Here is a 24138-nt window from a genome sequence, read left to right on the forward strand (position 1 = left end):
CGCTAAATCGTGCTTTGTGCATGCGCAGAAGTGCCAAATCGCAACCTGTGCGGGTGCAGACGTGGGTTATGAACACTGCGAGTTGTGAACGTGCATCCCGCACGGATCACGTTTGCATCCGGAGCTTCTACTGTATGATGACATCTTGTTGGAATAGCTAATAATTTGCATGAAACTACTGCTCAAAAAGAACGATGCCAAACCATGCTAGGCCCACAATGTTCCTCTCTCTTCTTAGACATGCATAAAGTCCAATGTATCCTAGTTCACAGGGATTCTTTTTTTTTTGAATAATATTTATTCAGGTTTTAAAACATTACAACATAAAAAACAGAAAACACAATACAAAAAAAACAAGACATTTCCAAGAAAAAATGCAAAAAATAAAAAAGCCAAAAAAACAAAAATAGATAAAAAGGAAAAAAATAATAATTAGAAAATACATACAATCAAAACAGAAAAAAAACAAGTTAAACCTTTACATATTTTTTTTTCCTATGACTTATTTCCTTGACCTCCTCATACCTCCCCTCTTTGTTTTCTAGTTCAAATGGATATTTCAGCAAATCCTTCATCTTTATTTTTATCCTAATAATTTATCTTAATATACTGTAATTTTTCATTCTCTCTTTCACCAATTAACCATCCACTTTTACTTTATTTAATCTTATTTCTCATTAAAACTGATATATTTAAACCTATTCTCTTAAGACATTTCCCCTAGGGTCATAAAAATTCCATTCCACGATTTCTCCATCTCTCATTAAAAAACAAAACAAAAAAAAATTCTCAATATATACACTTTAAATTCCCAATTTTCTTTCACCGTCTCCCCTCCCCAGTCTCGGCCCCTGCCAACAGTTCCATTGGCTTACAACAGTCCATCAACCTGGAGATCTCAAATCCGAGGCTCTTAAGTCTTTTTCATGTCCCATCTGCCAATCTTCTTGATAATCTTTAATATTAAGAAACAGATTCTTGAACCTGAGTGATTCAACCCATGTGTGTGTCATGCCCTGGCTGGACTCAAGAGGGGTGGTGGGAGGCAGCAGCAGCAGCAGCTGGGAAACCTCCAAGCGAAGAATGCTCAGAGCCAGGGGATGGGTGGTGGGACAATGATGAGTGGTCAGAGGGAGAAGAGGGAGCAGACTGGGAGGAGAAGGTGTCGGAAGCTGAAGAGCTAACAGGGTTAATGAGCGGGAAGAGCCTCTGGCAGAGTGAAGTCCAGGAGCAGGAGAGGAAGGAAGCCAAGAGGCAGTGATCAGACAGCCTACTGAAGAATCCAGGGAGTCTCTCCCTCCTGCTGTGATTAGCTCCCCTTCGCCCTGTTTTCCCAGAACCTGCAGAGGTATGAAGAGGGCAGAGCAAAGACAGGCAAGGCAAAGAAGTCTCAGGTTGCTTGGATAGGATGTTGTGGAGGAGGGGACTTAGGCAACAGGGACCTTCAGTCCTCGCAGCTTCCTCATTGGGGCAAGGCCTACTGGGAACAGTTGCTGTGCTCGCTAGGTCTGAGCTGTTTTGTGTCTTTGACTAGAGAGCTAACTTCACTGACATCTTGTGGGTTATTCCTGACCCGCTCCTGACTCCCGCTTTAACAGTGCAAGCTTAACTGGGGAGCTGCTGTAGGTAAAAGGGAAATGCCTAGCTTTGTGAGTGAAAACCCTGTCTTTGGAGTTGTTACTTATTAGTGACTGGGACCAGTGTAAATGCATAGGCGTCTAGTTGGGCTGGCATCCTGATCTGAGCCACAAGGGGGTGCTACTGCTCCTCTGGGCTTTGCCGCAGACCTGTTTTGTATTCAGTTGCCTTGTTTGCATTTAAATATGTGTATACTGCCCGGACACTGCTTCTGACCACGGTATTCTGGCTATGTCGGGGAAATTCCGGATGTATGGCAGTCCTACTGTATAGGCAGTTCTCATCAAATTTAAAAGGAAGAAACACAAGTCAGTATTACAGTATCAAACTATTTAATCTTAAAATAAAGGCAGCAAGAAAAAAATAACATAGAGTAGCAATAAGAAGATAAAATTGAGCAACACTGCAAGTTTAAGAGCCTGCGCCAACCTCAAATTAATCAGTTAAGAGCTGATGTAAGCAGACAGGTCTTTAGAAATAACCAATGAAGGCACTATACACACTTCCCACATAATGTTACTTATTTTTATTTATATCCTGCCATTCCTCTCGAAAGAACCCAGGGCAGCAGACACAGCAGTGTTAAAACATGAAAAAACAAGTAAAAACAATACAAAACTATTCCAAAAAGCAGTTAAAAACATTTTCAACCAGTGATCTTGGGCTTGTCAGGAGACTTTAAGCCATCAAATGCCCGAGTAAACAGGAATGTGTTTAAATTTCTCCTTAAATTCAATAATGAGGGCGACAGATGCTCCTCACCCACGTGGGAGTTCCACAAACAGATTTGTGGAACAATCTCAGATTTGTACGCTCTTCATTTTAATTTTTTTACATCCTTTGCATAAGATTGTCCCACCTGGTTTGTATACTTGAGCTTTATATAACTTCATTTTTGCTTTTTAGTGGGCCTCATTGCTGTTGTCATGCTGTACTTTGTGAATCTCCTCAGAGGTAAGCCTCTTCATCATATTAGTCTTGCGACCTGTATGTTTCTTTTTTGGGGAAATATTTTTATTTGTTTTTACCAAAACAAAGTTACAATCTAATAATAATAATAATAATAATAATAATAATAATAATAATAATAATTTATTATTTATACCCCGCCACTCTGGGCGGCTTCCAACAAAATATTAAAATACAATAGTCTGTTAACATTAAAAACTTCCCTAAACAGGGCTGCCTTCAGATGTCTTCTAAAAGTCTGGTAGTTGTTTTTCTCTTTGACATCTGGTGGGAGGGCGATCCACAGGGCGGGTGCCACTACCGAGAAGGCCCTCTGCCTGGTTCCCTGTAACTTGGCTTCTTGCAGCGAGGGAATTGCCAGAAGGCCCTCGGCACTGGACCTTAGTGTCCAGGCAGAATGATGGGGATGGAGATGCTCCTTCAGGTAGACTGGACTGAGGCCGTTTAGGGCTTTAAAGGTCAGCACCAACACTTTGAATTGTGCTCGGAAATGTACTGGGAGCCAATGTAGGTCTTTCAAGACTGGTGTAATGTGGTCTTGGCGGCCTCTCGCAGTCACCAGTCTAGCTGCCGCATTCTGGATTAGTTGTAGTTTCTGTGTCACCTTCAAAGGTAGCCCCACATAGAGCGCATTGCAGTAGTCCAAGCGAGAGATAACTAGAGCATGTACCACTCTGGCGAGACAGTCTGCAGGCAGATAGGGTCTCAGCCTGCATACCAGATGGAGTTGATAAACAGCTGCCCTGGACACAGAATTGATCTGCACCTCCATGGACAGCTGTGAGTCCAAAATGACTCCCAGGCTGCGCACCTGTTCCTTCAGGGGCACAGTTACCCCATTCAGGACCAGGGAATCCTCCACACCTGCCTGCCTCCTGTCCCCCCAAAACAGTACTTCTGTCTTGTCAGGATTCAACCACAATCAGTTAGCTGCCATCTATCTTCCAACCGCCTCCAGACACTCACACAGGACCTTCACTGCCTTCACTGGTTCTGATTTAAAAGAGAGGTAGAGCTGGGTATCATCCACATACTGATGAACACCCAACCCAAACCCCCTGATGATTTCTCCCAACATCTGCATGTAGATGTTGAAAAACATGGGGGAGAGGACAGAACCCTGAGACACCCCACAAGTGAGAGCCCAGGGAACTGAGCACTCATCCCCCCCACCACTTTCTGAACACAGCCCAGGAGGAAGGAGCAGAACCACTGTATAACAGTGCCCCCAGCTCCCAGCCCCTCTAGATGGTCCAAAAGGATGTTATGGTCGATGGTGTCAAAAGCCGCTGAGAGATCCAGCAGAACTAGGAAACAGCTCTCACCTTTGTCCCTAGCCCGCCGGAGATCATCGACTAGTGTTACCAAGGCAGTCTCAGTCCCATCATGAGGTCTGAATCCCGACTGGAAGGGATCCAAATGGTCCGCTTCTTCCAGGCGTGCCTGGAGTTTTTCAGCAACCACTTACTCCGTCACCTTGCCCAAGAATGGAAGATTTGAGACTGGGTGATAGTTGGCCATACTGGCCGCATCTAAAGATGGTTTTTTTAAGAAGCGGTTTAATAACTGCCTCTTTTAGCGGGTCTGGGAAGGCTCCCTCACAAAGAGAAGCATTCACCACCCCACAGAGCCCATCGCCCAGCCCTTCCCGGCTAGCTTTTATAAGCTAGGATGGGCAAGGATCAAGGAGACAGGTGGTTGGTTTCACTCATCCAAGCAACCTGTCCACATCCTCAGAGGTTACAGATTGAAATTGATCCCACGCAACTTGACTAGACAGGACTCTAGCACTCTCCTGCCCCGGCCCTGCTCCCATGGTGGAGTCTACCTCTTCCTAAATCTGAGTGACACTATCTGCAAAAAACTTTGCAAAATCATTGCAGGAGATCATGTGGCCCGTACTGGGCCCCGATGGAGCAGGTGGTTCCGCTAAATTGCGAACCACCTGAAAGAGTCTCCTGCTGCTGTTTTCTGCAGATGCAATAGAGGCGGTGAAGAAAGTCTTCTTCGCCGTCGCAACCACCACCTGGTAGGCTCAGCATTGAGCTCTAACCCGTGTCTGGTCAGCTTCAGAATGAGTTATCCGTCACCGGCACTCTAGTCCAGCTAAAGTTTTAATTTGCTTACAATGGTCTCCTAAGTAAATTATAAATTTTCCCATTCTTTTTCAAAATTCTTGTCTTCTTGATTCCCGAGTCTCCAAGTTAGTTTTGCCATGTCGGCATAGTCCAGCAGCTTGGCTTGTCATTCTTCCCTAGACGGGATTATTTCTTCCTTCCATCTTTGGGCTAATAGCATCCGTGCAGCTGTTGTCGCATAGCAACTCTGTCAGAACCAGCAGAGATATGGAAAGGGTGGAGCACAGATGGACAAGATGTCAAAAGTCGCCAATTGCTTGGGAAAACCTTGAAGAGGAGGGAACTAACTGTAGGAAGGCAGGGACCTTCAGCCCTCACAACTGTCTCATTGGGGCAAGGTCTACTGGCAACTCTTGCTGGGCTCACTAGGCCTGATCTGTTTTATTTCTTTGACTAATGAGTTAATTCTCTGACAAGAATTATCTGTGAATTCTTGCTGACCTGCTCTTAACTCCCACCCTGACATGGGTCGGGCCAAAATCCTGCCTTTTATTCTTCATCTATAAAGAGAAGGCAGAGGAATGTTATTTCCTGATCTTGGCTCTGAACCCCACAGCACTTGGTATGGGAGCATTTCAGGGGAGATTTCCTTCTGTCTAGAGCTGCTTCTGTCTTCTTACTTCGTATAACCTTCTAGATTTTTCATGTAGCACACGATACTTACACCAAGTGAACTGTGGTAAATACTTTAACGGCCCGCACGGCGTTGTATCCACAATATGCATGGATTGTGACTCTTTGTAAAAACATCGATGCACTCTGTTAAAAGACATGCATATATCTTTCTGTCGTAGGAGGTGACCTTAACTGGTCTGCAAAGAAAAGGGAAAAACTACAGAAACTAGCTGTGGCTGAGTAAGTATGTCGCTGTGTTTCTAGCCTAGAGTATGCGTTGATGTATTACAAAACAATCAAGACTACAGGGGCAGATTGGTTTGGAAACACAAAACAGTGTAGCGCCAAAGATCCAGGAACGGATATGGTAAACTTGAGTGAATGAGGTGGAAGTGTTCTTCAGCAGTGGGGCAACTCTCATTCATGTCTTGTTGGAGATAGCTTAAAGCAGACCATTAAAAAATCAGTGTTGCAGTTCACTTTTATATGGCGCAATGTGTTTTGCCAACAAATTTAACTTCTGTGTTTGAAAGGCGCATTGGGTAAAATAGTAATTGTTGCAACATGTTAAAAGTTGCCTGGTGTGTGGTGTTTAAATATAGTCTCGAAGCAAGCAGTTTATGCAGCTTAAAAATGAGATTTTTTAAAAAAGCACTTGTTTAGCGTTTTCACGGTACTGCAAAAAAAAGGACATTTTTGTCTCATGAAACGTTAGCAAGTGCTCGCTGGGCTTTGGGAAGGCGATGGAGCGCTCTGGGATAAGCAGCCCTCCACCTTGCCTGGGGGCTGGTTCCGGGGGGCCTTCTGGCTTTACACATTTTTGCATATATGCCTAGAACCCCAGAACACAACCCGAGTTATCTGTATGTTGCTGTGATCAGACTGCTACTTGGCTGCAGAGCAAAATTCCCAGTGTACACCATGTGGAGATTGCTTTGTATGTAAGATGTAAGCTGGAAACTCACTCACTCTCAAACGACAGATGCAGCGAGGGCCCTTCATTCCTGGCTAGAAAAACAGAGCTTTCATTAGCCAAGTTTCCAAAATAGTTTCGGAAAATATTTCATAGAATCATAGAATCATAGAGTTGGAAGAGACCACAAGGGACATCGAGTCCAACCCCCTGCCAAGCAGGAAACACCATCAGAGCACTCCTGACATATGGTTGTCAAGCCTCTGCTTAAAGACCTCCAAAGAAGGAGATTCCACCACACTCCTTGGCAGCAAATTCCACTGTCGAACAGCTCTTACTGTCAGGAAGTTCTTCCTAATGTTTAGGTGGAATATTTCCATTAGTTAAGTTAACAAAAGTTATTCAATATTTTGATATCTATTCATAGTATATGTAGTCAAGTTGATATTGTTCTAAATAATAAGTTACAAAGGAAGCATCTGTAAATCAACCATTAATAAATCATTTATTACTGAATCAAGTAAAAAGCAAATAATTTTAAATGAAATTGAACAAGGGATATGTTGAGTGTTACCTTAACTTGGCAGGGATGGGCCACCAGTCCAGTAGGCTTTGGTTCTCTTTTCAGTCACCTGATGGGTGACTCCCTTGTCAGTACACAATTAGGAATACACCTTAAGGTTCCTGACTGTTCACTGGCGTTATTACTTGCCCTGCACATGACATCACAGGTAGTGGGTATGTTTGGGGAGAAACTGGAACCCAAATTTGGAACCCTTGGAGGGTGGATGTTCCCCACCCCTGTTCTAGATGAAAAGTTCATTTGGGATATTGGATTCTTGGGCCTCACTGCCATTCCAACTAAACTGTGACAACAGTACATAAAACATTTGACACTCTGTAAGAGAAGCCCTCTGAATGCTAAGCTCTTGGGGAAGTGTGTTGGTAACTGAATGACAGCTGAGAATTTCTGAGGAAGCCCAGGGTTCCTCAGAACAGAGTTTGAAATTAAAAGAAATTAAACTCTACATAGAGGTCACTCTAGATGTGCCAGAATTGCCATATGAAAATCATTTCCATGTCGGAAAATAGCCTGGTGATAACCTTGAGAAGAAAGCAGATGATGCCGAAATGCCGTGATGCACATGGTTATAATTCTCTGTGTTTATCCTCCCATTAATAGCTATAGGTGAAATGTGTAGGAGCACTAAATTGGGATAACTTAACTTCACATAAAGAAGGAGGAGTTCTGTGTTTGTTCAAATATCTTCCCCTGGAAGGTGCTTTACAAAGCAAAGATGCTGGTGAAATCAGCAGGTCATTGGAAATATTTCCTTTGAGGCGGAGGCCAGTTTGCTTTCGTGAAAATATCTAGATGCAGGTCTTGCAACATGAAGGGACCAGTGTGATTATAGTGGCAGAGTGTTGGGCTGTGGAAAACCAGGGTTTAAATTGCTTGTCAGCCACAGACTCCACAGGGTAACGTTGGGCTTTCCTCTCAGCCTATCATATTTCACAAGGTGGTTGTGAACTACAAGTACGGGGAAGAGGGAAGGAGCAACTTAAATGCCTCTGTGAACTTCCTGGGTGAAAGTTGGGATATAAACATAGTACAGTCATACCTTGTGTTGCGTTCTGCTCTTGTTACGGACTTTCAGCTTACGAACGCAGCAAACCCAGAAGTGTTTACTTCTGGGTTCACCGCCCGCACATGCGCAGAGGCGATCAGCGTGCTTCGCGCATGCACAGAAGTGCTCAATCGCGCTGCGCACAAGCACAGAAGAGGTGGTCTAGTTGCAGACTTTTTGGGGTGCAGACGGCACCCCAAAACAAATTAAGTCCACAACTAAAGGTACTACTGTAAATAAAACATTTGCCATATACAAGAGCTGCTCCTGGTGTCCTCAGAATCTCAAAAATCCTTGCCATTTGTCTGCTAGACAAGATTTGAAATGTGTGGGGAAGACACTCTTACACTTGGGACTTTCAAATGACGGGAACCTCGTCTTTTATTTTTGTACAAGTCTATTCAACATTGTAAGCAGAACCTCAAAATTCACGCCGAACATTTCCTCAGCTGTTGAATCGAAAGCTATCTTTTCTTAAATGTTTCCCTATTGAAGACTGTGCCTTTATGTTTTCATATTTCTTGTGGATATTTTGAAAATGGTTAGGGGTGCTAAAAATGTGTTCTGTATATTTCTAGCCCCAGCCAGCCTAATTAGTTAGCCACAGCAGAGGTTCTGCAGAGAGAAACTGCACCCTCATTTAGCACTTTCAAAGGAGTAATAGCTAAATGCAAAAAAGTACTAAAGTCTGTAATAATGTGTCTATACCGGAATGTCTTTACTGTTTTACATGCTTTTTTAACTGTATGATTTAATTGCCACCTTCCATGGGAGCTTATGGCGAAGGGCAGGCAATATATTGTATGCACCAAGCCCACCTCTTGCACCAACTCCCATTGAAATGAATGGTTGGCGTATGAGAGCACACAGTTCTCCCTTCATGCTTCCCATTCATTTAAGTGAAACATTTACAGGAATGTTTCCAAGTGCATTGTTCCCTTAAGCCAGAGCGGACATCTCAACATGAAAACAGTTGCTTACTTATATCTGAAGCTTTGTCTGGGAAGAATCATCTCCTTTGTGATGGATTCTTAGCCCATTCTCAGTTGATATCTAAAAGCTCAGTATAGCGCCATGACACTTCTGACAAGCGACGAAGAGCCTGTAAGCAAACTGTTACAATAACCTTTTGCTACACTATTTCTTGCAGAAAAGAAATCTGAATAGGAAATACCTACCAGAAGTGGGGAGCGCTTGATCAGCAACTTGGCCAGTCGAAGAGTGTTTTATTGTATGTGTGTGGAGAAACTCTGATGCCTAGCGTTTGGACAAAGTAGTTGGAAAACTTAACTAACATGCATAGAACTTTTTCGAGACCTGGACTTGTGTGAATTGTGAAACTTGCTTCTTTGTCAAAGCACTTTGACCGCAGTTGGAGCAAAAACTCGTGTATTTGGTGTATCTACACATCGCTGAAGAGACGGTTGCTGTTGAACTGAAGTCGTCTCCCAACTTGTTGGAGCAGATCTTTTGGTTTATGGGCTGCACTTTTTAATTTTTCTATTGTGGAACGACGATGGTTTGCCTACTAATAATGGCACCCTGTTACTCCATTACTGTCACTTGTGTTCTGAAGGGGTGATTGCCTTACTAAATGTGGTATTAATCTTCAGTTTCTTATTTGAAATTCTGTTTTCATAATTAAAAAAAACATGGTAATGACTTGCAAGGATCATGAAATCTTGGTGTGGTGGTAGACTGATTTGGATAAGTTCTGCAAAAGCAAATACAATGTCATTTGAGAGAAACAAATCTTGATGGATTTTCTATCAGGTTGCTAGGCAGGCTGTCTTGGTTAGGGGCATTTGTCTCTGCTTTTGTACTGGAATTGTATTTGTTTTAAAGCATTTTTGTTGTTAAAGGCAAAGCTTAAAACTTGACCGACTGTGTCAAAACTTGCACTTTGCACTCAATTTTTCGACCTTTATAAATAAATAAATGAAGATAGTGTCTGTCTTTACTGCCTGTCAAATTTGTATGACTTACTCTGCCTCCATTTATCTAGCAGCTGCACTTAACTGTAACCCTGATCTAGGTATAACGTGCAACGAAACTTCTGGGCACATTTGTGTTAATAGCAGTTCCCTTTTTTTTACAGAGCAGAAAGACGGGAAAAAATCAGACGTCAGAATGAAGATGACTTAGCCAAATTGCAACCAAAGAATGACTTTAGTTTGAGGAATAGGTATCTCTCCAGATTAGGTGCTCAGGTACTGATAACCAAAATATTTCTTTTTTAAAAGATTGCAATTTGTATTGCGCTAGATAAGGATATCTTACCAAACCACCGTTTGCACTAAATAGTAGCCCAGTAGAGCAAGTCAACAAAATGTATAGTTGGTGGCAAAGCATATTACTTGCATTCAGAAAATCTTAGTTAAATGGACTTCTGGTAGCTAGGGCCACGTAAAATCTTTTGGTGACACATTGGATTTGGCTTGTCAAAGTAGACTGTACATATCAACTTTGTACGCTCAGCATAATGAAGTACAGTTGTACCTCAGCTCCCGAACACCTTGGGAGTCGAACGTTTTGGCTCCTGAACAATCGAAAACTTTTTTCCGAATGTTCTTTTGTATGCTGAACGTCCGACGGGGCTTCCAATTGGCTGCAGGAGCTTCCTGCAGCCAATCAGAAGCCGCACTTTGGAAACTGAACATTCCAGAAATCGAACAGACTTCTGGAACTGATTCTGTTCGACTTCTGAGTTACGGCTGTATGAGCACCTATCCAAAGTAAAAGAATTATCTCAGGTTCACAACCTTTAATGAGAAATGGTCACGAACTGTGGCAATGTCACATGTAGCTGATGGGCTCTTTATAGGACAGAGACAAGGTGTGCTTGATCCTCTTCACTGTAGTAGCAAAGGACAAAACCAAACGTGAGATAAGTAAAGAGCTGTGAATAGACTCCACTGAAAAGCGTCACCTTTAAAGGGGTTTGAAAGATGCAGCTGTGGCGAATATGCATTCCCATTGTACATGCCCATCGTGGGTTTGCGCTGCGATTACCAGGGGGTGAATATGCATGTGTGAACCTGCCCTTCCTTGCTTAAAAAATAGCCGATAAGCTGGAAATACTTGCTGATGAGATGCCTTACTCTTTCTTGCTTTTGCAGCTGCCAGACACCTATGTTTGCCACTTAGCTGCACTGGCACACAGAAGTGTGTTGAAATAGCAGAATTGTGTTCAAGATGTGGAAATGGCAGTGTGAAATTTTGTGCAACGCAGGACCCCCCTACTCTTCTGTGGAAGAGAGCGGCAATATACAGAATGGAAAGCGGTCACTATTAGATCTTGTGCCAACAAGCATTTAGCTGACCTCTTGGAAGATTTTTAAGATGCTACATTGAATTCTATGCCAAAGTGGGTGGGAGGGAACTTTTTTTTTTTTTTTAAGTTTCCATGGATTTACAGCTGTTTGCAGTCACCTGCTTTGCTTAGAACTCATATCCGCTTACTGTTTTCCTGCACTTCGAATAGAATTTCATAAACAATATGAATTTGGGGCAAAAAACAAAACAAAATACCTGTTCAGTATAACCACACTCTGAACTCTCATATCTTTTAGCTACATTCTAGGTTTCATTTGCTCTTAAGAAGGAAGCAGTGGAGCCTTAATTCACTAGACTATTTATTTCTGTGAAATTTTTAGCTTTTTATCCGAAACATTTTAAACACACTACTACCTTAAAAGTGACTTATTGAAAATGTAGGAATTTTCATATTTTGTGTTGATGAAAAGCAGAAGCATGACATTTCCTATGGAAATAGCTTAAAATGTATTTCTTCTTCTTTATTGAGGTAATGGTAGCAATAAAATGGTAGAACTTGCTGTTGCAGTTCGCTGCAATAAGAAAAGCCATTTGTTGTGGCCATAAATGAAATGGATTAAAATTCCAGGAGGAAAACCGGCTTCAGGGTGATCGTCAGGCTTCTATTGCTGCAGAAATGTTTTAATATGAAGCTGTTAATAGTTAAATATTGCATTACTAGCAATGCAGTCATCAGTTGGTTAACACTGGATGTTATCGGCGGTTATATAAGCTGGTGCACCTTTCAACTTGAATGTTGATCCCAAGATAGTACAGTGGTATCTTGGTACTCAAACGGCTTAGCTCCTGAACAAATCACCTCCCAAACACTGAAAACCTGGAAGTGAGCGTTCCGGTTTGCAAACGTTTTTCAGAAGCCGAACATCCGACATGGCTTCCGCAGCTTCCAGTTGAGTGCAGGAAGCTCCTGCAGCCAATCGGAAGCCGTGCCTTGGTTTTCAGATGGTTTTGGGAGTCGAACGGACTCCTGGAAGGAACGAAGTTCGAGAACCAGGTTACCACTGTACACAAATATACTGTGTGGAATCTCTTAGGCTACAATCCTTTACATACTTAATTGGGATCATATCCCATCAAATCTGGTAGAAATTCCTTTAGGTTGGCATGCATACAATTGTACTGCTCATTTTCCATTATCTGAATAGTTTAATGTTCCCTAAGTTATAACAAAGGTGGCACTGTGCTCTAAACCACTGAGACTAGGGCTTGCCGATCTTCTGAATCCCTGCAACGGGTGAGCTCCCCTTGCTCGGTCCCAGCTCCTGCCAACCTAGCAGTTCGAAAGCACATCAAAGTGCAAGTAGATAAATAGGTAAGGTAAATGACGTTTCCATGCGCTGCTCTGGTTTCACCAGAAGTTGCTTAGTCATACTGGCCACATGACCCAGAAAAACTATCTGCTACAAACGTCAGCTCCCTCAGCCAGTAAAGCGAGAAGAGCACCGCAACCCCAGAGTCGTTCGCGACTGGACTTAACTGTTGGGGGTCCTTTACCTTTAAGCTATAACAAGCAGTATCTACACAGTCTTGGAAACTCTCCTGAAGGCTCTGGAACACAATTCTCTTTACTCAAGCACAAGACTTGTTTTTAGAACACACTATACCTGAACATTGATGACCTAAAAAAAAGTCATATACTCCCAAGTCAATTGGATGCATTTCTTTTACTACTTATTTCATGAGAAATAATAAAAATAAAATATTTTAGAGGAAAATGTAAATTCTAAATGGATGGCTTATTTGTAATTGTAATTATTTCCCCTTCTTGCTAATAAAGCCAAATAAGCACAATAGTTTGCTGCCTTTTAATATTTGTTTTCACTTATTTTATAGCAAACATACTCAGGTGGATGGAAAGATAAGTATTGCAAGCCAGCTTATTATGTTGAGCTCTTTCTGTATTATTTGAAGTATTAACAAGTTATATCTGGAGAAACTGCTGGTGGGAAATAATATGATAAAGCTATTATTTTATGCAGATAGAGATTGTAAGTGTGCCTTTTGCCCAGATATATTACCGTATTTTTCGCCCTATAGGACGCACTTTTCCCCCTCCAAAAATGAAGGGGAAATCTGTGTGCGTCCTATGGGGCGAATACAGGCTTTCGCTGAAGCTTGGAGAGCGAGAGGGGTTGGTGCACACCGACCCCTCTCGCTCTCCAGGCTTCAGGAAGCTATCCGCAAGCCTGGCGAGCCCGCGGGAATTCCCGCAGGGCTCCCTAGGCTGCAGATAGCAGCCTGCCGCCCGGCACGCGGGGTGCCCTGAAGCAGAGCGCCCCGCTCGCCGGGCAGACATCCGCAGCCTGGGGAGCCCTGCGGGAGTTCCCGCAGGGCTCCCTAGGCTGCGGATAGCAGCCTGCTGCACGAAGTGCGGGGTGCGCTGAAGCAGAGCACCCCACGCTTCAGGCAGACATCGGCCAGCCCCACAAGCTCGGGGGACAGTGGGGAGGCGGAGCGCTGCCATCCCGCTGTTCCCTGACCTGGTTTGGTTTCCCCAACCTTGGTTTCCCTTTATTTCCCCCCAAAAAACTAGGTGCATCCTATGGGACGGAGCATCCTATGGGACAAAAAATACGGTAACTTTTAGCTGTGTACTGCAAATTCCCTGCTTTCCTCTTCCCATGCCCCCCCCCCCGCCCATCAAGAGAGGATCCCACCATTTTCTGAAGCAGATTTAGGGGTTGTGCTGGGAAAAAATGTCATTATAGTGGCACAACAGCTTCGTTGGATACTGCCCTACTCATGAAGTTTCTCTGGTGGTAATACCTACTTCCATTGGCTAAAGAGCCAGTGTGGTGTAGTGGTTAAGTGCAATAGACTCGTAATCTGGTGAACCGGGTTCGCGTCTCCGCTCCTCCACATGCAGCTGCTGGGTGACCTTGGGCCAGTCACACTTCTCTGAAGTCTCTCAGCCCCACTCACCTCACAGAGTGTTTGTTGTGGGGGAGGAAGGGTACTCCTTCGGGTAGTGATAAAGCGGGATATCAAATAGGAACTCTTCTTCTTCTTCTTCTTCTTCTTCTGATTAAGCTTGATGCTACATAAAATGACCTGGTTTTCATGAAATTGCATATAAGCAAATGGGCCAAATGCCATCCTTTACAACCTCCCTACTTGTTGATTTTCAGTTTCAAACCTTCCATTGGGTTTTGACTTCAGAATTACTTTTTGAAGCAGGGGTGGCCAATATTTTTGGGGCCAAGGGCCTGATCCATGGTCAACTCTCTGGGGGTAAAATGGTTCTGTCCAATACCTTTTCTTCCAGGTCAAATTTTGGTGTTATTGGCCACTAGCGTTCAGAGAACTACTGCCAGTATCATGAATAGCTATCCTGAATGGTAGCCAGCGACAGCCTCGTCCTCCAGAAATTTATGCAACCCCCATTTAAAGCTACCCAGTTTGGTGGCAACCACTACAGAGAATTGGTTGCTTGTTATGAAAACACAGCCAGGCTGTTAAAAATGCAGTGTGCAACATTTTAAACAAAAAGCCCATCAAAGCATACAGTGGTACCTCGGGTTACATATGCTTCAGGTTACATACGCTTCAGGTTACACACTCCGCTAACCCAGAAATAGTGCTTCAGGTTAAGAACTTTGCTTCAGGATAAGAACAGAAATCGGGCTCCGGTGGCGCGGCGGCAGCAGGAGGCCCCATTAGCTAAAGTGGTGCTTTAGGTTAAGAACAGTTTCAGGTTAAGTACGGACCTCCAGAACCAATTAAGTACTTAACCCGAGGTACCACTGTAATGATTTCCATCGTTTATGCTGCATGAGACAGATTCCTTTTGCCCATTCAACTTCTCTGGATTTCCTTGGGTTCTAGAACTTGGCTTCATGAAAATATGTGGGTTGTTGGCCCCTTTATATAAATGCAGGCTCACGTACGGTATATTATTCTGGAGGTGATGGCCGCTTGGGAGGTGTGTGTTTCTCTCTCTCTCTCTCTCTCTCTCTCTGTGTGTGTGTGTTCTGGCTTGATGGCTTTTGGTTTTGGGACAACAGTCACCCAGCTCCTCCAAGTGTCAATAAATTCTCTGCTGTTTAGAAACTTGCACCATTGTGAAGCTGGTTATTAAGGCTTTTCTACTGAATGCTGCCAGAAGCAAATGGGGAAACATTATACTCCAAACAAATTACTCTGTATGAATTTTATGGTTCCATTATGTCTCAATGAACAAGTTATGTTTGATGGCTGGCTTGAATTGAAAGGTAATTATCTGAAATGGCTGTTCCGTTGAACTATGGTGCTCTTTGTTTCCCCAGCAAAGCAGCTTTGCAGTCTTGGGCAGGGGCAGGGAGGGAGCCCTGTTGGATTGGACCCAAAGATCCGTCCAGCATTGACTTCCAAAACTAGATGCTTCTGGAAAGCTAACAAACAGGGTGGGATGGCAGCAGACCACCGCTTTTTTGTCTTCTAGCACCTGTATTCAGAAGTACTTATTTGTGGTTGATGAGTTTTTTATTGCTTACCTGATAACATGGGCCTTCCAACTGGGGAACTTTGAGCTTCTGACCACAGAGTGAGGTATTGTCACAGCCTCCTGAGCTTAGGCAGAATTTGCTGAGACCCTTAGTGGAGGAGGTTTTTTTTCTTTATAATTTATCTTTTTACCCCCATATTCCTCTCAAAGTATTTTCACCCATTTCCTGTAACTTCTCTGATTCTTTCACACGCAACTTGTACCTTATCCCTCCACCCAAAATGCCATTTTCTTTAACCCTTCCACATTCACTTCTTCTGAGAGCTTTCCTCTCATATCTACTTCCTTGCTATTGTTAGATTAATAATATTAAACCTTTTGTCTCACTTTTGGATTCCCTCCAACACCTCCAAGTTTTTCCTCTCAGAGACCTTCCTCCCTATCTCCTGGCTGCCTTAGCTCAACATGCAAGGAGTTTGGTGTCTGCATTGGCTCAGCTGAAAGTCTGTGGTGGGGCTGGGCCAGGCAAATGAGAAGGCACTGTGTAGACTGCAGCACTGAGACCCACCTGTAAGTTCACCCTGGTTTGTACACTTTGTTTTTTTTTATTTTTTATTTTAAATAAAATTTTTATTAATTTCCAAATTTTTTAACATAAACAAAAACAACATAAAAACAAACACAAAAACTCATATTTTCTTGACCTTATTTCCATAACCCTCTTTTCCCGGACTTCCCCATACCTTTCCCTTTTTGCATCCTTAATTTTAAACCATTATTCAGCAACCCTTCTTAACCAATTAAAAGTAAATTCATTCTCTTTTTCAATTCCACCCTAAAATTAAACACAATTTCCAACTGCAATTCTACGTCTTCTTTTCCCTCAGCATTTTAGCACTCCTCAATTTTATAATAGTTCTTAAGATACATCTTAGATTTCTTCCAATCTTCTTCCACAGTCTCTTTCTCTTGGTCGCGGATTCTGCCGGTCATTTCTGCCAATCCCATAAAGTCAATCACTTTCGCCTGCCATTCCTCCAGCGTGGGTAACTCTTGTGTCTTCCAATACTTTGCTAGAAGAATCCTTGCTGCCGTAGTAGCGTACAAAAAGAAATTCTTATCCTTCTTCGGCACCAACTGGCCGACCATACCCAAGAGAAATGCCTCTGGTTTCTTGTTAAAGGTGCACTTAAGCACTTTCTTAATTTCATTATAAGTCATTTCCCAGAAGGCCTTAATCTTTCGGCAGGTCCACCAAAGGTGGAAAAAGGTACCTTCAGTCTCTTTACATTTCCAACATTTGTTATTGGGCAGATGATAAATCTTCGCAAGCTTGACTGGGGTCATGTACCACCTGTAAATCATTTTCATCATGTTTTCTCGTAAGGCATTACATGCCGTGAATTTAATACCTGTGGTCCATAACTGCTCCCAGTCAGCAAACATCTGGTTTGTACACTTTGACCTCTTCTGAAGGCCAGCTCCAATGTCACTCTGTGAAAGAGGACACCCATCCTCTTGGCATTCCAAACACAAGGACGCTCTGACCTTCCCCAAGACTTACATCTACCCACTGTCAGAAATGATAGTGCTGGAGCGGGTGGGTTCTGTTTTCTAGGGCAGGGTGTGTGTCTCTGTGTGTGCTTTAAGGCAGTTGGTTCAAAACTCAACTTGGTTAAAAACTTGAGAACATTCTGGTTGGGGGAATGTATGTATCAGAGGCAGGGGGGCAGACTTTGGGTTCGTGCAATCTACTTTGTTTCTTGATACAGTGGTACCTTGGGTTACAGATGCTTCCGGTTACAGACTCCGCTAACCCAGAAATAGTACCTCCGGTTGAGAACTTTACCTCCGGATGAGAACAGAAATTGTGCAGCAGCAGCAGGAGGCCCCATTAGCTAAAGTGGCACTTCAGGTTAAGAACAGTTTCAGGTTAAGAACGGACCTCCAGAATGAATTACGTTCTTAACCCGAGGTACCACTGTAGAATCCCAAGGTTCATCAACCAGAGCCAAGTACAAAATAGTGGCTTAGTATACTTATGCTAAAAAACTATTAAGAGAGTGTCTTTGAGGAGGCAGTTGGCCAAGTAATTTGTGCTAAAACCAAGCTCACAAGTCCCTTAAAACAAACATCAACTCCTGGTCTTTCTCCCTCCCCCCCCCCCCCCGCCTCCCTGTGCATTTTCAGCAACCAAATTTGGGTTGGGGGAAGCTTCTGTAAATGATTTTTACTTATTTACATCTATCTTATTGTGGAACCTGCAACCCTCCACATGCAGCTGAAACCCAGTTCATGTTATGTTAGCCCCAACTGGCTTGGCTGGTAGACAAGATGATGGGAATTGTCACCCAACACCTAGAGGATTACCACAGTCCCCAGACCTGCCTTAAAGGCCCCTCAATACAAAAGAAGCATTTTCCCCTGGGCCAGCAAATGTTCCAAGAAAAAAAGTTTTTTAAAAAATTGATTTATTTTAACAACTGTTCCACACTAAAGGAGAAAATTGGGGAGGGAGAATGACCATTGCAATCTGAACAATACAGAAAAAAAGTAGCTACGGAGTACAGTGGTACCTCAGGTTACATACGCTTCAGGTTACAGACTCCTCTAACCCAGAAATAGTACCTCGGGTTAAGAACTTTACCTCAGGATGAGAACAGAAATCGTGCTCCGGCGGTGCAGCAGCAGGAGGCCCCATTAGCTAAAGTGGTGCTTCAGGTTAAGAACAGTTTCAGGTTAAGAACGGACCTCTGGAATGAATTAAGTACTTAACCTGAGGTACCACTGTAGACTGTAGCTGATTATGCTGATTAATAAAAAGTGATTAGGTAATCAGTAAAAAAACAACGGCACCCTTTTTAATCCTTGGACCTGTAGGAACAAAGAAGGTGACTTGTACTGAATCAGACAGTTGGCCCATTTTCCTCAGGAGGGTTTATGCTGACTGACAAGAGTGCACCATACAGTCTGAAGAAGAAGAAGAAGAAGAAGAAGAAGCCAGCTGCACGCACTTCAGCTTTTGGGAAGGCCTGATCGCATGACGGAGCTGCATGAGTACAGCTATTTTCCATTCAGAGCTTTGCTGAATGCAGAGGTGTGGAGCCAGCCAGTGAAGAGCTGGGAGGATACCACTTTTTCTGTATGGGACAAAAGTTAATATATTTTTGTGAGAGAATATCCTGTATCCTTTATTTATTTATTTTTTTAAAAAAAGGTTTCTCCATGTGAACCAGGAAGCTACTTCTCCAGACAACGGAATAACTCTTCTTTTCTTATCTCTGCAACTGCAGTCTCTTGGGTGTTGTGGACACCGTTAGGCAGTTGAAAACACATGTGTATTCTCCTCTATTTCCCTCTCTCCCACTCACCACCAATGCGTGGCCTTGGGCACTGGCAACTCACGCTATGCCACTCCTCAAATCTTCGTTTTGTTTACTTAACAAAAACTATATAGAGTGCTTAAAAAAAAAAAGCAGCTTCCGAAAGTGGTTTGCAAAAATATACACCAGCAAATAAATTGGTATAAAAATGGAAGACACTGAGGGGCAGTATTTGGTTTTTAGTCAGATACACATCTTCCAGCACACCACAGTCATTCATATGGGAGGCCAGGATAATGATCACTATTTGCACAAAGCCTTTCTTGATGATCAAGATGGGCTTTTTTTTTTTTTTGCTTATTTTGAAGCAGGAGGGTGAATATGTGGTGTAACTCAAGCTGCTGCTTGGGTTGTAAAGAACAAAGAGTTGGTCTGATAACCCCAGGTGGAGGTGCTTCTTGGTCTATAAATAGGTTTACATAGCGGTGCTGCATTGGGGAGGACTTTTTTGTGGCGCAGAGGTAGGTGCTTGTTGCAGCCTAAAGAGACTTGAGATATTTATTAGGCTTCATGTACAACCTAGGGAACACTTTGCATATTTTTGCTTTCCAGCTTCCTTTCCACAACTCATCTTTGCAGTATTCACATCTAATTAGGGAAGTTCATGAAACAAGTTTTTGATATTCAACCAGCAGGTCCCTTGTGTGAGACCGCAGGAAGTAAGATTTCTATTCTTCCAGGAAAGAAAAGATGTTAAATTTGCATCCCACTTCAAATAAGTTTTTAAAATATCTCTCCCCCACGCCCACTCCAGAAATACTTCTTTTTCTTTTTTTTTTAAAAAAATAATTTTTATTAACTGGCCAATCACATCAAATTAAATCACATCATATAAATTCCAAATTACAAAGCCAAATTTTTAAATTTTGTTGGGGGAACCCATACTTCAAGATCCAAAGGGGAATTCAGATCATCTTCTTATTACTGCGTTAATGTCCAAATCAGTCCCAATCAGTCCAAACAAAGTTCATAATTCTATCCAGTCTTATCTTGGTGTTGCCACATCATATCTTGTTCGTATAATTTCTCTTTTTCCTTTACGATCTCTTCTGTTAGTCTCCTTAAGCCGATAGCAAGTGTAATAATCCTGTGTGGATTTCCCGTTCCTCCACTAAGTCCAGATGGTTTCCATATATCTCCTTCGTAGATAACATCACTTTTTCCATCGTAAATTTTGGCATTTGTCGCTCTTAAGTCCCACCGAGGAGTTGATTCACGATATGTAAACAACTCTATTTCTCTCTTTCTCCTCCCAGACCCAAGAGCTCCCACAATGCCTCACAAAATGGCGAACGGCATTTTTTCCTGACTGCGTCACTCCAAAACTCTTAGCTTTCCAGCTTCATCTTGAAACATTGCTTTGGATCGAAAGTTTATCTCCACACAGCCTTAAATCCACAGCTTAAGTCCTTAATTTCTGACTCATTAGGGGAGGGGGATTCTTGTTAAGTCACATAAAAAGGTAGAGGCATGTTTTTCCCCCCCTCCCCCCTCAGTCATTACCATATCTTGACGTTCTTCTCGTATTTTATTGTTGTCTTGTTATCAGAGATCTCTTCTGTCAGCAGTATTTACTCCCCTTTTTCCTTGATGTATGTGTAATTAATCATGTCCAAATTATTTCTTTTAAAGATCATTGCAACCAGCGGCGCGAATCGGGGACGGCGTCGAGGAGTGCCGAAAATCCCACAGGAGGGCTTTGTGCCTAGTGCCCCCACCCCCACAAATTCGGGGGTGGTATAGGGCACAGCAGGCAAGGGCCATCCCCCCCATAATCCTGGGGGGGTTAAGGAGGCTAATTACCCCCATCATAGCCTCCAGATAACCTTGTGTGGGTCGGAGAGATGTTATTGTCAGCCATCTTCCGATGCGCCACCTAGTGGCCCCCCCCACTCCAGAAATACTTCAACTCATAGGATGGAATAAATTGTGGGGGAAATCAATTAAGCCATCATAGACTGGAGCTGGAATATTAACTATAACACCAACATTTAACCAGGATTAACTCCTCCTCTTCTTCCTAGTAGGTTACTATACCTTTCATGGCAGGAGCAAAATCCATCAGCTGAAACATTTTCCACCATTACAACTGCAAGTATTTCCTTTTCTGAGTTTCTGCCGATTGCAGTTAAAAATAAAGAGTCCACCATCCAGCGAAAGTGTTGGGGAACCCTATAAATAATATGGTACCTGAATACCAGATGTAGGACCATAAAGAATGATTTAGCACTGGCTTTTCAGAAAACACCAGTGTTGTTATCTGCTGTTTAATACCCTACTTACCAAATAGATGGTTGCACAATAAAGACTGTAATGGAAATCGATACTGCATACTCTGCTTCCGACACCCTCATGAGAGTCCCCTCAAAGTTGTTTCAATAATCCCAGAGATTGAAAGCGAGTGCACAGCCTCATCTGTCAGCCTGTGGATCAATGTTTTCCAGTGGTCACTTCTGAGAGTCTGAATCATCATGAAATACTTTCTGGATTCCCTTGCCAGCATTTTTGTCAACGAAACCAAAATTGGTTGTTAGAGCCTGTGTAGTGTTTTCCTTTCCTTTCCTTTCCTTTCCCTTTTAATTTGTATACCATCTTTCTATTTTACAATACCCAAGGCGGTTTACAAGCTGAAGAAACAAAGAATATACACCTTGCAACAATCTAATCCAATACAAAAATGTGATAATAAGACATAACTTTAAAACAAGCAACTTATATCAAATAAAGTAATATTCAACAATCCATTAGAATAGAATAGAATAATATTAAATACCAGCATATCAAAATTAAACAGAAATACACTCTTGACAATTACAATAAATAATTTCTAAACTATAATCAATAAAACAATGGCGGGTCACAGTGCATAAAATAATACAATACAAACTGAGAAGCCGAGACTGGAGGGTGGGGCAAGGCAGGTGGAAGGAGGCCTTGCCTGATGAAGTCTCACCCCTCACAGTTCTTCCTCCAGGCACAGCTCCCTTATGAGGACTCCCAGGGCTGTGGGGTGTATAACAGGGAGCATGCTGTATTTATTTGCAGATTAAAGATTCTATACACTAGCAGTTTTAGCAAGTCCTCAAGTAGCATCTGGTTTTATTTTTACCCCAACCCAAACCCCTTGTTCATACCCACAGCTGCAAGAACCACATTCCCACATGGTGTTATTGCTTGAGGCTGCAGTGCGTATGAGTAGCACGATTGCTTGAACGTGGCTGACTGCATGGGTCTTTCTCATGGGCTCATCCTGCTGGTTTAGCACTGAAATGCTTGCATGCCTCCAGAATAATGAAGTTCTACTTGACTGGAGGGCTTCTTAGAGCATAGCTTAGCCACTGAGCCCCATTACCGATTTTCCATTTCAGTGTATTTTGGAGTATAGGCTAGAGACTCAGTTCTGGTGGAAACATTTGTTGACGTGCACTTGGTCCCATGGCTTGTCCTAAGAGTGTTGCTAGATTGGAACCTTTAACAAGCCTGTGGAGAACTGCGATGTTATTTTACATTTCAGAAGTGAAATCCCAGAGTTACTCACACTGGAGATATGTTATTAAGCCAGCCACTAGATGTCACCAGTATCCTATTAATACAAATCAATGACCCCCCCCCCCCCCACACACTATTTCATACAGAAAAGTGACAGTCTATATAAATAATGACAACTCCTGTAGATGTAATCACTGAAGTAGAGCACATCTTTTGGACTCACTTCACAATATCACTTAATTTCCACATTATCAAGAGTTAGCTCAAGCCAAATTTGGCAACATTTTTCCCCTGAGAGAGTACGACCAGTTTTTAAAAAGTCAACGTGTGGGAGCCTTTTATTCAGTAAAGCAAAACCCGCCTATGAATAAGTCCCCTTCATTTAATGACACTACTACTTAAATCTTTTCACTAAGCATGGGATAAATTGCCATAGGAGTAAAGTCTCAGGTTGGCCCAGCCATTTCTGATCAACCCAAATCCTTCTAATTTTAAATTCTGACTCAGTTCTCCTATTGTTTTTGTTTATGCAGTCAGAGTGGCAACAGCTTTGGACAAGACAGAGGTAGCAGCATACTTGGGGGAATCTGAAGAAATGCAAAAGTTTGGGGGTTATAATAACAATAATTTTATTATTTGTACACCGCCCATCTGGCTAGCTTTCCCCAGCCATTCTGCGCAGCTTCCAGCAGAATAGAAAAACATAATAAAACGTCTAACATTTATAGCCAATGCCACAAAAGGACTTCGCTTTACCTTCCCTGTGTTCCCATCTACTCCTGAGGGTGCTTCTATTAACAGAGCCAGAGAGAAAAGCCCTGATAACACTTTACTGAGCAAATGGAAGAAAAACCAGTGTGCAGTTTGAGGACAAAGGAACAGAGAGCTTTTGCATTTCCTGCTTCAGACCTTGTTCGTTCAGCCAATCATATGGAGGGAAAGACTCCCGCAGAGCTACCTCAATGAAGACCATGCTTGGTCTCTGCTTGGTCACTAGCTTCACCTCCACCCAACACCCCTTGGTTGGCTGACAAATAACAGAATTAGCCTTTAAGTCACAAATAGAATGATTTCTGCTCTTGCCTTTCCAATACCTGCAGGCCCCCCACAGCAGATTTTGAGGGGGTTCTAGGGCTAGAGAATGGGGGAATCCACTGCACAGCTTGTTGCTGGAGTTAAATGGTAGTGTTGGATGCAGCCATTTGAAAAAGGAAAACTAATGAAGGACCCTGCCCAATACCCTAGCGAGGAGTGAGCGTGCTCAGTGCCTACAGATGCTGACTGATGGTCAAAAGGGGACGACCCTGAAAGCTGGATGGGATGGCTGGAAAAGGTGGGTGTAGGAGAGAAATAAAACTAGTGACTGACAGAGTGGACGTGAAGGGTAGGAGCACACCGTATATTTTAAGCACATCCAGTGTTCATGTAAAGCACATGACTTCCCCCTAAAGAGTCCTGGAGACTCATTTCCCCCCTCACAGATCTTCAATTCCCAACAATCATAGCAAACTATGAACTTCAATTGTGTGTTGGATATTCTTTAAATGTAGGATTAAAATACATCATTAAAATGCGGCCTCATTTCAGTAGAAACTCCAAAACTTTT

At 42.8% G+C, this 24138-nt stretch overlaps 1 protein-coding gene and 1 long non-coding RNA gene across 5 annotated transcripts in view; one reads left to right on the plus strand and one right to left on the minus strand.

Moving 5' to 3' along the window:
- LOC307217238 overlaps nucleotides 1–11014 on the minus strand; it is a 98893-nt gene extending 87879 nt beyond the window's left edge. The window contains exon 1 of the long non-coding RNA XR_013839475.1: nucleotides 10495–11014. This is a non-coding gene — a long non-coding RNA (uncharacterized lncRNA). The remainder of the gene's footprint in view (nucleotides 1–10494) is intronic.
- The window catches only part of MFSD1 (major facilitator superfamily domain containing 1), a 33539-nt gene extending 12172 nt beyond the window's left edge, over nucleotides 1–21367 (plus strand). The window contains exons 14-17 of one of the 4 annotated variants that reach the window (XM_079978006.1): nucleotides 2545–2592; nucleotides 5540–5600; nucleotides 10000–10111; nucleotides 21071–21367. In XM_079978006.1, the coding sequence (XP_079834132.1) occupies nucleotides 2545–2592; nucleotides 5540–5600; nucleotides 10000–10111; nucleotides 21071–21112 (263 nt within the window). In that variant the 3' untranslated portion in view covers nucleotides 21113–21367. Of the gene's footprint in view, nucleotides 1–2544; nucleotides 2593–5539; nucleotides 5601–9051; nucleotides 9850–9999; nucleotides 10112–11020; nucleotides 13031–21067 lie in introns of those variants that run through there. The other 3 variants (XM_079978005.1, XM_079978007.1, XM_079978008.1) reach the window with 3 other exon arrangements.
- Nucleotides 21368–24138: the final 2771 nt, after the last annotated feature.

Source organism: Podarcis cretensis (assembly GCF_951804945.1).
Source record: "Podarcis cretensis genome assembly, chromosome: 5".
NCBI classification, from domain to species: Eukaryota; Metazoa; Chordata; class Lepidosauria; order Squamata; family Lacertidae; genus Podarcis; species Podarcis cretensis.